Source organism: Muscardinus avellanarius (assembly GCF_963383645.1).
Source record: "Muscardinus avellanarius genome assembly, chromosome: 1".
Lineage (NCBI taxonomy): Eukaryota > Metazoa > Chordata > Mammalia > Rodentia > Gliridae > Muscardinus > Muscardinus avellanarius.
Window position 1 is genome coordinate 31,268,506 of NC_137786.1, and position 13,499 is coordinate 31,282,004.

The window sequence follows — 13,499 nt, forward strand, 5'->3', positions numbered from 1 at the left end:
CCAATACCAATGCAAAATAAAAAAATAAAATAGAGGACCTCATAGTTCCTGACTTTAAAGGACTGATATTCTAGAGTTGAACACAGACAAAATAACAGTTACAATTAAAGTTATCAATGTCATTATAATGAGAGGAGTATGGGCTGCTATGGGACTTCAGGCCATCCATGCTTGACCTTGAAAACTTGTTGTATCAAGGAAGGATTTCTGGAAGAAAACATGTCTGTGTTGAAACATGAAGACTTTTTGGGAACAGGAATTTATGGGAGGGAGAAAGAGTAGGAGTGAGAAGTTTCACAGCTGTGTCTAGATTTGTTCATTGAATCGTGCGTGTGTATGTTTGTTTGTTTGTTTATTTGTTTGTTTTGGTGGTACCAGGATTCCTGTAAACCCTTCTATCTCCAGGCTACAGTCCCAGAACTATTTTGTACTTTTTTTTTTTATTTGGAAACAGTCTCTTAAGCCAGAGAGGCTGGCTTCAAACCTGCACGATCCTCCTGTTTCTGCCTCCCAAGCGCGGGGATTACAAGCGTGCGCCACCGTGTGCCCGGCTGAATCGTGTGCTTTTGACCCAGTTATTCAGAATTTTCATTTCAAAACAATTTCTGTGTTTTACCATTAACAGGAACTACCTTCGTTTTTAGTACCTTACTGGGAAATAATAGAGAATTCCTACATAAACACCATCAGAACGGTCCTCAGGCATCTGAGAGAAGACCAGCACACTGTCCTGTCATATTTATATGAGATTCGGTGAGTCCAGGTTCCCAAATCAGAAAGTTGAAGTTGACAGGCATGGCATATAAGGTCCCTCTCATTCTCTTAATGCCTCACAGAACCAGTTTCCAGGAGTTCCTAAGGCGTCCTGACCACAAGCAAGATTTTGTAGCGCAATGGCAGGCTGACTTCAACTCTCTTCCCGAAGACCTGTGGGACGATGAGGAAGCCAAGGCTGAGCTGCACCAAAGAGTGAACGTAAGAACAGTGGCAGCACTCAGGCAGGGCCACCGCGCCTGCGCACCCGAGCTGCCCAGCCCCAGTCTGTTCCCTTCCCACTGGCAAGGGTGAGGGGATGAGGAAGGCAATGTTTTGAACTCTCACCCAGTGAGCATTCCAGAATCGTGACTCTTCTGTCCTTTGCGTTCAATGACAATGTGGTGGCAACACTGCTGGGAGGAGATGCCATGCTCAGCAGCCATGGGCATTCACGGCATCTGTCTTCTAGACCTCAATCCCCTTTGTGGGGCATTAGCTGTGCCCATCCCTGGCATTAATCACGTGCCTCTGTCTCCTTTTCTGTGGGGGCTGGATGTACTGGGGATTGAACCCAGGGGCATTCTACCTCCCAGCTATTATACCCACCAGCCCTTTTTTATTTTATTTTTTTTTTATTTTGAGACAGGGTCTCCCTAAGTTGCTGAAGGTTTCACTAAGTTGCTGAGACTGGCTTGAACCTGTGATCCTCCTGTGTCAGCCTCCCAAGGGTACTGAAATTACAGGCATGTCTATAGTTATATAGTCAGTTAATAGCAAGAGGGGGGGAAATAAGGAAAATACAAAGGGTTGTCTCTATTGAATAGTCCTTGAGGTCAGGTTCCAAAACTTATACATCTTTGTATCTCCAGCAAGCGCAATGTTTGGAAGTAGATATACAGGCAGGTTTTCACAAATTCATAAAAATTAAGTGTGTTATCCTAATGCTTTAGACAAGGCCCACTAATCTACCACAGACCTGATTTCAATCTCTCACCCTTCATGTTTCCTGTGTAAACTTAGAGACCCCGTTATCCCATCTGAAGGGCTCCTTGTCACTGCTTAAAGTATAGGATACTAAAAGTCAAGTCTGTTTATAACTTCTGCATGTATTTGTGCAACAAAAACATTGCCACACTCTACCCCACAGTTTGTTATCTGCTAGAATATGCTTACTAAGGATTTGCGGTGGCCCCTTCCCTGTTCAATGGGCTGGGAATTCATCAGTGAAGAAAATGTCAGTGACCTCATGATATTTGTATCCTAGTAGCCAGGAGACAGAGAATAAGCAGTGAACACGTAGATGTAGTAGTGAGTGTGCCACTGGTAAGAAGAGCCAGGAGGAGAAGAAAGCAAGGAAAATGGAACATTTCTGTAGCCATTCTGTGTATGATGGTTGCGGGAAGCCCTAGGTGGTATCTGAACACAACAGAAGTGATGGAGTGAGCCAGGTAGATATCTGGAGAAGGGTGAATGAGGCAAAGAGGAAAGCAAGGGCAAAAAGCGAAGGTGAAGGATGCTCGGTGTGTTTGAAGAACAGCAGGAAGTTGGTGAGCTGGAGCAGGTTGGGTGTGAGTAAGAGAGATCAAAGAGACAGTAGGGAACTATGCTATCTAAGGCTATCTAAGACCTTGGAAGTCATCATTACAATAATGGTGTTGAGCTGAGTGAGATAGGAAGCCTCAGACTCTGATTTTGTGTGTGTGTGTGTGTGTGTGTGTGTGTGTGTGTGTGTGTGTGTGTGTGGTACTGGGGATGAAACCCAGGAGAATTGTACCTCCAAGCTACACCCCAGTTCTATTTTTTAGCCTTTTTATTTCTTAAAACAGGGTTTCACTGAGTTGCGAGAAGCTTCGCTAAGTAGCTAAGGCTGTCCACAAACCGAGATCTTCTGGTCTCAGCCTCCTGAATGCTGGGATTACAAGCATGCACCATCATGCCCGGCTAGCCTCTGATTTTTAAAGATTCTATAGAGTAAATGAGCAGGAAGATCTACTGGGAAACCAGTTGGGAAGCTTTTGCAACAGCGGCAAGGCATCATGGGGGCCTGGGTGGTGGAATTGGTCCTAAAATGTTGAACCCAAAGGGTGTTCAGAAGTCCTAGTAAAAGCGAAGTGTTTTACCTATGCTTAGATATTTCTCAAAAATATGTAATATGTAAGCCGAGAGTAGTGGCACATGCTTATAGTCCCAGCATTTGGGAAGCTGAGACCAAAGGATCACGGTTCTTGGACAGCCTCAGCTACTTAAGGAGGCCCTCTGCAAACTAGTGAGACCCTCTTTCAAAATAAAGAACAAAAAATAGGGCTTGGGGTGTAGCTGGGTGGTAGAATGTCCCTGGGATCTATCCTTAGACCCACAAAAAAAAAGTAATATGTAACTTTGTAAATCCTTTCACTGATTTTATCTTTTTTAAAAATCTCTTTCCTGATTTAACCCCTACCCAATCAGGAAAGAGATTTTAAAAAAAGATAAAATCAGTGAAAGGATTTACAAAGTTACATATTACTTTTTTTGGGGGGGGTCTAAGGATAGATCCCAGGGACATTCTACCTCAGCGATGAGTACATGTTTGTACACACAAGATTTTTACCCCAATAAGTTGTATGAATATAACGCACCAATAAAAAAATAAAAATAATAAAATAAATAAAATAAAATAAATAAAAATCTGTACTAATTTTCAAAAAAAAAATAAAAATAAAATCTCTTTCCTAATAGATTCATAAAAGCAGTCCCGAGCCAGCCATACTTTACATTTCTTCCCCATATTAGGTGATTACTGGCAGAGAATGAGAAGATTAATAAATTTAAAGTAGCTTATTTGGGACTTTTTCTAATTCTGAGTACACTATATATTTATTGTATTGTATATAAATTAGATAAAAAAGATAAGAAATGTAAAATGACAAATTTATAATCCCACTGCTAATAGTCACCTGCTATCACTACTTCAATGTATATCTATATATCTCTCCAGATTATTTTTGCAAATATGTGATCATAATATATGTATTGTTTTAAAAGATTATTTTCTCATCAATATGACATGTTTTGTTTTTCATTAGAGTCATCTACAACATTGTTTTTATGACTAAACGGTATTAATAATGAACTAAATTATAATTTATTTGACATATTTTTAATTTATTTAATTTTTTGTGGTAGTAGGGATGGAACCCAGGGGCTTTCTACCCCTGGACTACACTCCCAGACCTATTTTATACTTCATTTGGAAACAGGGCCTGACTACGTTGCTAAGAGCCTCACTAAGTAGCTGAGGCTGGCTTTGAACCTTTCGCAATTCTCCTGTCTCAGCCTCCCAAGTGCTGGGATTACAAGCATGCGCCACCACATCCGGCTGTTTGACTGGTTTTTTTAAGTTTTTATTGATGCTTTGTAGTCATACATTTTAATGAAGTACAAGATGATAGAGGCATACATGCACACATCACCCAATTAGCCCTTACCCAATTCTTGCCCCATTTCCTCTCCCTCCCTCTTTCTCATGTTTGGCTTAGTGATTGATATTGATATGTTTGTTAATGTACTTTATGAACTTCAAAGAATTTCCCTCTTTCCCCCTTCCATCCCCTCAGGTTGCCTTATTTCCTCATATATAGTATCCTCTTTGTCTAGAGTTCCTCCTATGACCCATTTTCTCCCTAGCTTTCTCATATTAGGGAGAGCATCCAATTTTTTATTTTTTGTGACTGACTAATCTCACTGAGCATAATACCCTCCAGTTCCATCCATTTCCCTGTAATTGTGTAATTGACGTAATTGTGTTTTTCTTTATGGCTGAGTAAAATTTCATTGTGTACGTATCCCATAGTTTTGTGATCCATTCATCTGTTGATGGACATCTTAGCTGGTTCCATAGTTTGACAATGGTGAATTGTGCAGCTATGAACACAGATACACAGCATTAATTTGGTAGTTTGGTTTTCATTCTATTCAGTAGATACCCAGGAGTGATATTGCTAGATCATATGGTAAGTTCATTCATGTTCTTCTGAGGATCCTCTATACTGTTTTCCAAAGTGGTTGCACTAATTTGCAATCCCACCAGCAGTGTATTAAAAGTTTCCACTTCTCCACATCCTCGCCAGCATTTGTTGTTGTTTGTGTTTTGAATGATTGCCATTCTAGTTGGAGTTAGGTGAAATCTCAGGGTAGTTTTGATTTGCATCTCTCTGACTGCTAAATGATTTTGAGGATCATGATGGTTAAGATGGCTGCAGCCACAGTCACAGTGGCAACCGCAGCCACCAAAAGGGACATGCATTCCTCGGAGAAGCCCACACCAGATTTTGGTTTAATATCTGATTGGGACAGCTTAAGGAGACATTTCCAGCCGTGACTTCCTATCTAGAATACAGGAGAGGGAGTGGATAAAGGTGGAATTAGAAGCAAGATGACAATGAGGTGCCCACCATGCAAGAAAAAGTGATTTTTGGAAAAATATCCCAGAAGGGATTAGAGAAAAGACTGCTTCGGCCACACATGCTGGGGACTCTTAACAACATACCTTGTAAGAAAAATGATCTGGACATGTTGGAGGGAGCTCAGCAGTGCCAGACGGGAAGCCCAGCCATGTGTTCTGGGGAACTCAGAGTGCCTGGCTGCTGCACTCCTCTCTGCTGTGCTGGGGGCTGTGGTGTCCTCAGAACAGCAGATCCTGCTCTACACGTTAGGGCCGTGGCCTTATCTCCACTCTTGGAGGGGAGATAAAATTGATCGCTACTGAGTGCTCAATCCCACAACCTCTTAAAAACACACATACTGTCTTCCCTTATTAAAAAAAATATATATATATTGGAGAGGGGCCAAGATGGCGGCGGCAGCCAGGATTCAGGAGATGCAGACAAATTCTATCAAATTCACTTGAAACCTTTGGGAAAAAAATCCCTGCAAAGGGGGAATGATCCTGCTGCACATGCTTAAGAATTCTGGACATCATATCATGTAAGGAAGGAGCTCAGCGGAGAACCAGGAGGTAGGCGGTGGCGGTGGCAGTGGCTGCGGTGGCAGTGGCAGTGGAGGCTAGTATTTGGGAGAGGCAGAGATCTGATCCAACCCACATGATCTTCTGAAGAAATTGCCTCAAAGGTAGAATGCACGGTCAGGAATTCTGGACAACATGCAGTGTGGGAAAAGTGTTTGGGAGAGAATTGGGATGGTGGAGGCAGCGGCAATGGCAGCGGCCAGTATTCAAGAGAGGCAGAGATCTGATCCCATCCACCTTGATCTTTTGAAGAAATCACCCCAAAGGTAGACTGCTACCACCACACATGCTCAGGAACTTGGGACAACATGCTGTGTGAATAAGGTGCTTGGAAGAGAACCGAGATGGCTGTTTCAGTGACAGCGATGGTCAGTATTTGGTAGAGGCAGAGATTCAATCCAATCCACCTCATAATTTTAAAGAAATATCCTCAAAGGTATACTGCTACTGCTGCACATGCTCAAGAATTCTAGAAAACAAACTGTGTGGGAAAGGTGTTCAGGAGAGAGCTGAGATGGCAGTGGCAGCAGCAACAGTGGTGGTAACCAGAATTTGGAGTGGCAGACAGATCTAGTTCAGTCCACCTTGAGCTTTTGAGGAAATCTCCCCAAAAGTAGACTGCTCCTGCCACACATGCTCAGGAATTCTGGACAACATGCTAAGTGGGGGTTTGGGGGATTTCAGAGGGAGCCCCACATAGCCGGGATGGGCCGCACGCTGCATGTTCTGGGAGTCATGAGCCCTCATGCCCACCACGCTCCTCTGCGCTTAGCGGGAGACCAGGGTGCAGGTGGAACAGCAGAGCCTGCTCTCCGAAGTGAAGCTGTGGACCTCTGCCTTTGGAGGGAAGACAAAATTCATTGCCACTAGGTATTTGGGGTCCCAGCTTTGGCAGAAGACATGGGCTGCTTTCTCATATTAAAAAAAAAAATCAAAGAACACCAGGCATGGTGGCTCACGCTCGTAATCCACATGCTTGGGAGGAGAAGACAGGAGGATCATGCAGGTTCAAAGCCAGCCTCCCTGACTTAAGAGATCCTGTTTCCAAATAAAAATATTTAAAAAAAATAGGTCTCCAGGAGTGTAGCCTGGAGGTAGAAGGGTTTCCAGGAACCCCAGTACCACCAAAAAAAAAAAAAGGAAGAAAAAAGATAACATCTGTAGACAACCTGCTCATAGTGACGGAGACCAGAGCCTGATGCACAGCAAGGCCAGTAACAGGGCCTCTGAGGCCAGGATAGGAGCCTGCCGAGTGGCTAGGCTAGTGCCAGGGCCAGCGAGGCCAGGATCAGAGCCTTCCATGAGGCAAGGCCGGTGCTGGAGCCAGCAAGGCTGGGATCAGAGCCTGCCATGAGGCAAGGCTGGTGCCGGGGCCAGCGAGGCCAGGATCAGAGCTGCCATGAGGCAAGGCCAGTGCTGGGGCCAGTGAGGCCGGGATCGGAGCCTGCCATGAGGCAAGGCTGGTGTTTTGGCCTCTGAGGCCAGGATTGGAGTCTGCCTAGGGCTGAGGCTGGTGCCAGGGCCAGTGAAGCCAGGATCGGAGCCTGCCATGAGGTAAGGCCGGTGCTGAGGCCTCCGAGGCCGGGATTGGAGCCTGCCATGAGGTAAGGCCAGTGTTTGGGCCTTCAAGGCTGGGATTGGAGCCTGCTAAGGGGTGAGGCCGGTGCTGGGGCCAGCAAGGCCAGGATCGGAGCCTTCCATGAGGCAAGGCTGCTGCTGGGGCCTACGAGGCTGGGATCAGAGCCTGCTGAGGGTGAGGCTGGTGCCAGGGCCAGTGAGGCTGTGATCAGAGCCTGCCTTGAGGCAAGGCCAGTACTAGGGTCTGAGAGGCCAGGATCAGAGCATGCCGAGGGGTGAGGCCGGTGCTGGAGCCAGCGAGGCCGGGATCAGTGTCTGCCAGGTGGCCAGGCTGGTGCCAGGGCCTTTAAGAGTGGGATCTGAACTTGCAATGCGGCATACACAGAGAAATATCACAGAAAATAAAAAATCAGATGCTTTCCCTAATATGCAAAAACTAGGAAGAAATGGGTAATAGGAGGAAATCTAGTTGAAGAAAGGGCCCTATTGAGTAGCAATTAAGGTGATCAATCAGAGGGGATGGGATGGGGGAAGATGGACTCTCTTTAAGATACATGATATACGTAAACAAATATATCAAAGTTAACCACTAAACCAAGCATGAGATTGAGGGAGGGGGAGGGAGGGGGATGGGGATTGGATAAAGGCTAATTGGATGATGTGTTCTTGGATATCCTCACAAGTCTTGTATTCCATTGTGATGTTTGACTACAATGCACCAATAAAAATATATTTTAAAATGATTTTGAGCATATTTTCATGCATTTATTGGCCATTTGAATTTCTTCCTTCCTCGAGTGTCTATTTAGTTAACTTGCCCACTTTTTATTGGGTTATTTGTTTGCTTAGTGCTGAGTTCCTTGAGTTCTCTGTATAGCCTAGATATTAGTCCTCTATCAGAGGATATGGTGACAAATATCTTCTCCCATTTTGTTGGCTTTTGGTTGAGGTGCTTGATAGTTTCCTTTGCTGCACAGAAACTCTTCAGTTTCATGAAATCCCACATATTGATTGGCTTTTTAGTTTCTTATGCCTTTGGGGTCTTGTTGAGAAGGATTTTACTTGTGCCTATGTGTTGCAGTGTTGAACCTATGCTCTCTTCAAGGAGCCTCAAGGTCTCTGGTCTAATTTCCAAGTCTTTGATCCATCTTAAATTGACTTTTGTGCAGGGTGGGTGAGAAAGTGGGATTAATTTCCATTTTTCTGCATATGGTTAACCAGTTTTGCCAACACCATTTGTTGAATAGGCTTTTTTCCAGTGTATGTTTTTTGCCCCTTTGTCAAAAATCAATTGGTTGAAAGTATACAGATTTGAGTCTTTTATTCTGCTCCACTGGTCTATGTATCTGTTTTTGTGCCAGTACCATGCTGTTTTTATTACTAATTACTATAGCTTTGTAGTATAATTTAAAGTTAGGTATTAATATTCCTCCTCCATGCTTTTTGTTGCTGAGAACTACTTTTGCTAGTCTGGGGATTTTGTTGTTCCAAATGAATTTAAGGACTGATTTTTCTATGCCTGTAAGGAATGATCTTGGTAATTTAATGGATATTGCATTGAATCTGTAGAAAACTTTTGGAAGCATGGCCATTTTGATGATATTTATTTTGCCTATCCATGAACATGGAACATCTTTCCATCTTCTAAGTTTTTCTTTGATATTTTTCAATGTTTTATAATTTTATTTGTAGAGTTTTTTTTACTTCCTTGGTTAAGTTTATTCCTAAGTATTTTATTTTTTGGTGGGAGATCCTGAGGGGAAATGTTTTCTGGATTTCTTTCTCAGTGAATTTATGGTTGGTATACAGAAAAGCTTCTGATTTTTAAAGACTGATTTTGTATCCAGACACTTTTCTGAATTTGTTGATCAGTTCTATAAGCCTTTTGGTTGAGTTTGTTGAGTCTTCTAAGTATATTATTATGTTATCTACAATTAGTGAAAGTTTGAGTTCTTCTTTTCCTATTTGTACTCCTTTGATTTCCTTGCCTTGCCTTATTTCACTGGCTAGAGTCTCAAGTACTATATTGAAGAGAAGTGGTGATAATGGACATTCTTGTCTTGTTCCTGTGTTTAGGGGTAATTCTTGCAGTTTTTCCCCATTTAATATGATGTTGGCTGTGGGCCTTTATGATGCCTTTATGATGTTGAAGTATGTTCCTTTTCTCCAATTCTCTACAGTCCCTTTAGCATAAATGGATGTTGGATTTTGTCAAATCCTTTTATAGTGTCTATTGAAATGATCACATGATTTTTGTCTTTTGTCAGATTTATATTATTAGTTACCATTCCACTAACAAATTTTAAATGCCAATTTTTATGATAGAGGATTATACAATAAAATTTCATCTAGCTAAATATTAACCATATCTGTATTTTCTTTAAGCACTTTGCTTTTTTGTTAATCTTTTATTGGTGCACTATAATTGTGCGTCATAGTGAGATTCATAGTGATATAATTATATACATGCACAACTTCACTTTCCTTCTCTCCCATAAAGTCAGTGTGATTCCCACCGATACATTCATGCATGCACATAACAGAATCTAGTCTGTTTCTTTCCCAAAACCTCTCTTTTTCTTTCTTTCTCCTTCTCTCAGACTGTCCACCATTCTACTGGTATATCTATTCCTATTCCTTGTCCCAAAGTTCCTTTTTTCCTATTTTCTCTTCCTTCTACAGGAGAGAAAACATGTGGCCCTGATTTTCTAAGTCTGGCTAATCTCATTTAGCTGATGCTCTTCATTTCGATCCATTTTCCTGTAAATGACATAATTTTCTTCTGAGAAAAACTCCATCGTGTGTCTATGCCACATTTTTTTATCTGTTCTTGTCAATGGACACCTAGATTGGTTTCATAACTTTGGCCAGTTCCTCAAAAAGTAAAAACAGTTGAATAGAAGCTTATATTTATTCTGAAGGTCTTTGAAACACATTATAAATTTACAAATTTCAAAAACTTATTTATTTTTTAAATTAAAAAAAATTGTTTTGATCTTGGAATAGAACCCAGGGGCCTTCTACCTCCAAACCACATCCTCAGCCCTAACTTTTTTTTTTATTTGGAAATAGGGTCTCACTAGGCTGATGAAAGTCACTACTTGATGAGCCTCTCCTTGAACCTGTGATCTTCCTATGTCAGCCTCCCAAATACTGAGATTACAAGCATGAGCCACCACACTTCACTATAAAACTTTTTAAATATAAAAAACACACACAATAAAAGTTTAAGCAACAGGTTATATGAATATATCCAATATTATATTCTACGTTTTTCCTTAGTATTTTTCAACTTACTGAGTAAACATGTGAATATTTTCTCAAAAGTTATATTTCTTTTTTTGCAGTCAAAATTGATCTTTTTTCCTAAATTTAATGCCATTTATTTTTCTACTCCTGAAGCCTATTTGTAATTTCTGCCTACTTTTCCATTAAAGTGTGCTATTTTTCTTATTGGTTTCTATAACTTTTTTACTGTCTGTTATAAATGCTACAGATATATTTTGTTTGATAATTGTTTCACATTATTTGAGGTGAGTTGTGTGTGTGTGTGTGTGTGTGTGTGTGTGTGTGTGTGTGTGTGTGTTACTGGGGATTCTACCTCTGAGCTACACCCTCAGCCCTATTTTTTTTGTGTGTGTGGTACTGGGGTCCCTGAAAACCCTTCTACCTCCAGGCTACATTCCCAGCTCTATTTTTATACTTTTCTATTTGGAAACAGGGTCTCTTAAGCCAGCACAGCTGGCTTCGAACCTGCGCGATCCTCCTGTCTGCAATCCTCCTGTCTCCGCCTCCCAAGTGCGGGGATTACAAGCATGCGCCACCACACCCGGCCTCAGCCCTATTTTTTTATTATTTATTTTGAAACAGGGTCTCACTAAATTGCAGAGGGTCTTACTAAGTAGCTTAAGCTGTCCTTGAATCTGCAGACCTCTTGTCTCAGCTTCCCAAATGCTGGGATTACAAGCATGTGCCACCACGCCCAGCTTGAGGTGAGTATTAACATGCAGAAAGTTTTGTGTTTATGTACATAAATTTTTCATTATAAATTATTCTGTGGTCTATTTAAAAATACTTCACCTCACGATTATATACAAGTATACCATGTTTTTAGTAGTTTTACCATGTCTTATATTTTACTTTTAGATATTTAAGTTATGCCATTACTTTGATAGAGCTCTCATTATGTCCATATATGAAGGTATCACTACCAACCAAGAGAATTGGGGATAGTGGTAGAGTTAGATGGGAACCACTCCAAGAGATATACTGTACATATAAGAATGTATCACTCTGAATCTCACTACAACATATAATCATATTATACCAATAAAATTATTTAAAAGGCTAAACAAATAGTGTAAAAAGAATCTCAAATATGTCAGCACTGAGTCGCATACGACATACATATATACATTGAGATATAGCACATCGCTTGTTCCAGGCCAGTCTCAGCAACTAAGCAAGACCCTGTTAAAAATTAAAAATGGCTGGTGGTATAACTCAAAGATAGAATGCCCCTAGTTCAATCCCCAGTACAAAAAAACAAAACTAATTTTTTTTCTTGGGTGGAAATTTTGGTATTCAAAAATATTTATGACTCTCTACCCCTCCCCTACAAAATCCACAAAAAAGCACAGTCAGTTTTTGTGAATGACTGACAAGGATCGGCCCAGCACTGGACTTCTGCTCTTCAAGTGCCAATTCAATGGAGCAGGAAGAGGGGAACCACAGGTTTAGGGGAAAAACTTAAACCTTTGAGCTCTCCAGCTTGGACCATGCATTGCCCTTTTCTCAGGAAATGAAATGGAAACAAGAAGCCAACAGGCAGGGGTTTTGTAAGTGGAATTCCGGACTGACTGGTCAGTTGCTACAATCAGAACATGCTTTCTTTGACCACATTTGAGGCTCAGAAGAATGAGCTTTTCTGCCACTGTTCTTCACTGGTTAAGCATGCCAGCAGTTTATTTGCATGAAGAGACCTGCCTTTAAAATCATACATTATGAAAATTTTAGTCAAGCTATAACAGGTTCAGAAAACCTCTGTGGGGAAGGGAAATATAAATTTTCTCTTTTTTATCTGTTCCCTTTGCCCTTCAAACTGCAGATAATTCTTTTTCTTTTCTTTTTTTCTTCTAAAGTGGGGATTTGTCCCTACTTAATTAAAGACTGAGTGGAACTCTTTAAAAAATTATCATATTTTAGTTATTATTTCACATATATTTTATTGATACATCATAACCATACATCTTATTGAGGTTTTATATGATAGAAACATACATGATTAAATTTTATTACTATATAAGATATTTATGAATATTAGAAAATAGCATAGTTTCTAATTGAAAGGTTCGATAAGTTTTGAACAAATCAATCTCACTAAAGATATTTTAACTCTTTTTATTTATTTATTTATTTATTTATTTTTATTTATTTATTTATTTGGTGGTACTGGGGTTCCTGGAAGCCCTTCTACCTCCGGGCTACGCTCCCAGACCTATTTTATATTTTTGAAACAGGGTCTCTTACGCCAGCGCGGCTGGCTTCGAACCTGCGAACCTGCGCTATCCTCCTGTCTCCGCCTCCCAAGCGCGGGGATTACAAGCGTGCGCCACCACGCCCGGCGTATTTTAACTCTTTTTAAACAGTAAGTAGATCTAGAATAAAGAAATTTGTTTTAAAATTTTTCCTTTGCTTCATGCCCTATGAATAACTGAAATTACGTAGAATGAGTCCGAATATCACATTCATTTTTAAAGTGTTATTAATGATTCTGATTGAAAGAACTGCTCTGTTTGTTTACGTATCCATACCTGGATTATCTTGCAAAATCTAATGCAAGTTAAAAGCTCCTGAGCCTCTCACATTTCCATCCATTTTCCTTGCCACACTTTGGACTTGCAGATAATAAGGCAACAGTTATCATAGCTTAACACCGAGCATATACTCTATTCTGGCACTGTCTGATTTCATTCCATGGCAATGATCTAAGGTGGGAACTAGTCACGATCAAATATTATAGGTAAGAAATATAGCAGAGAGGTCAACGTAGTGATGGCAGGACTGAACTGTGCCCAAGCGCCAGGCAACCCATTAATCAGCTTCTGCAGTGTGCCTTTATTGGACACTTGGAAAAGCATGATAAGGCATATCTTTATGG

General features: G+C 41.0%; 1 protein-coding gene across 1 annotated transcript in view; it reads left to right on the plus strand.

The window, feature by feature from the left end:
* SPEF2 (sperm flagellar 2) overlaps positions 1-13,499 on the plus strand; it is a gene marked incomplete at both ends in the record, with an annotated part of 204,416 nt that overhangs the window by 109,799 nt on the left and 81,118 nt on the right. Inside the window, 2 exons of the mRNA XM_080719700.1 lie at positions 626-753; positions 837-975. Coding sequence (XP_080575826.1) covers positions 626-753; positions 837-975 — 267 coding nt within the window. The remainder of the gene's footprint in view (positions 1-625; positions 754-836; positions 976-13,499) is intronic.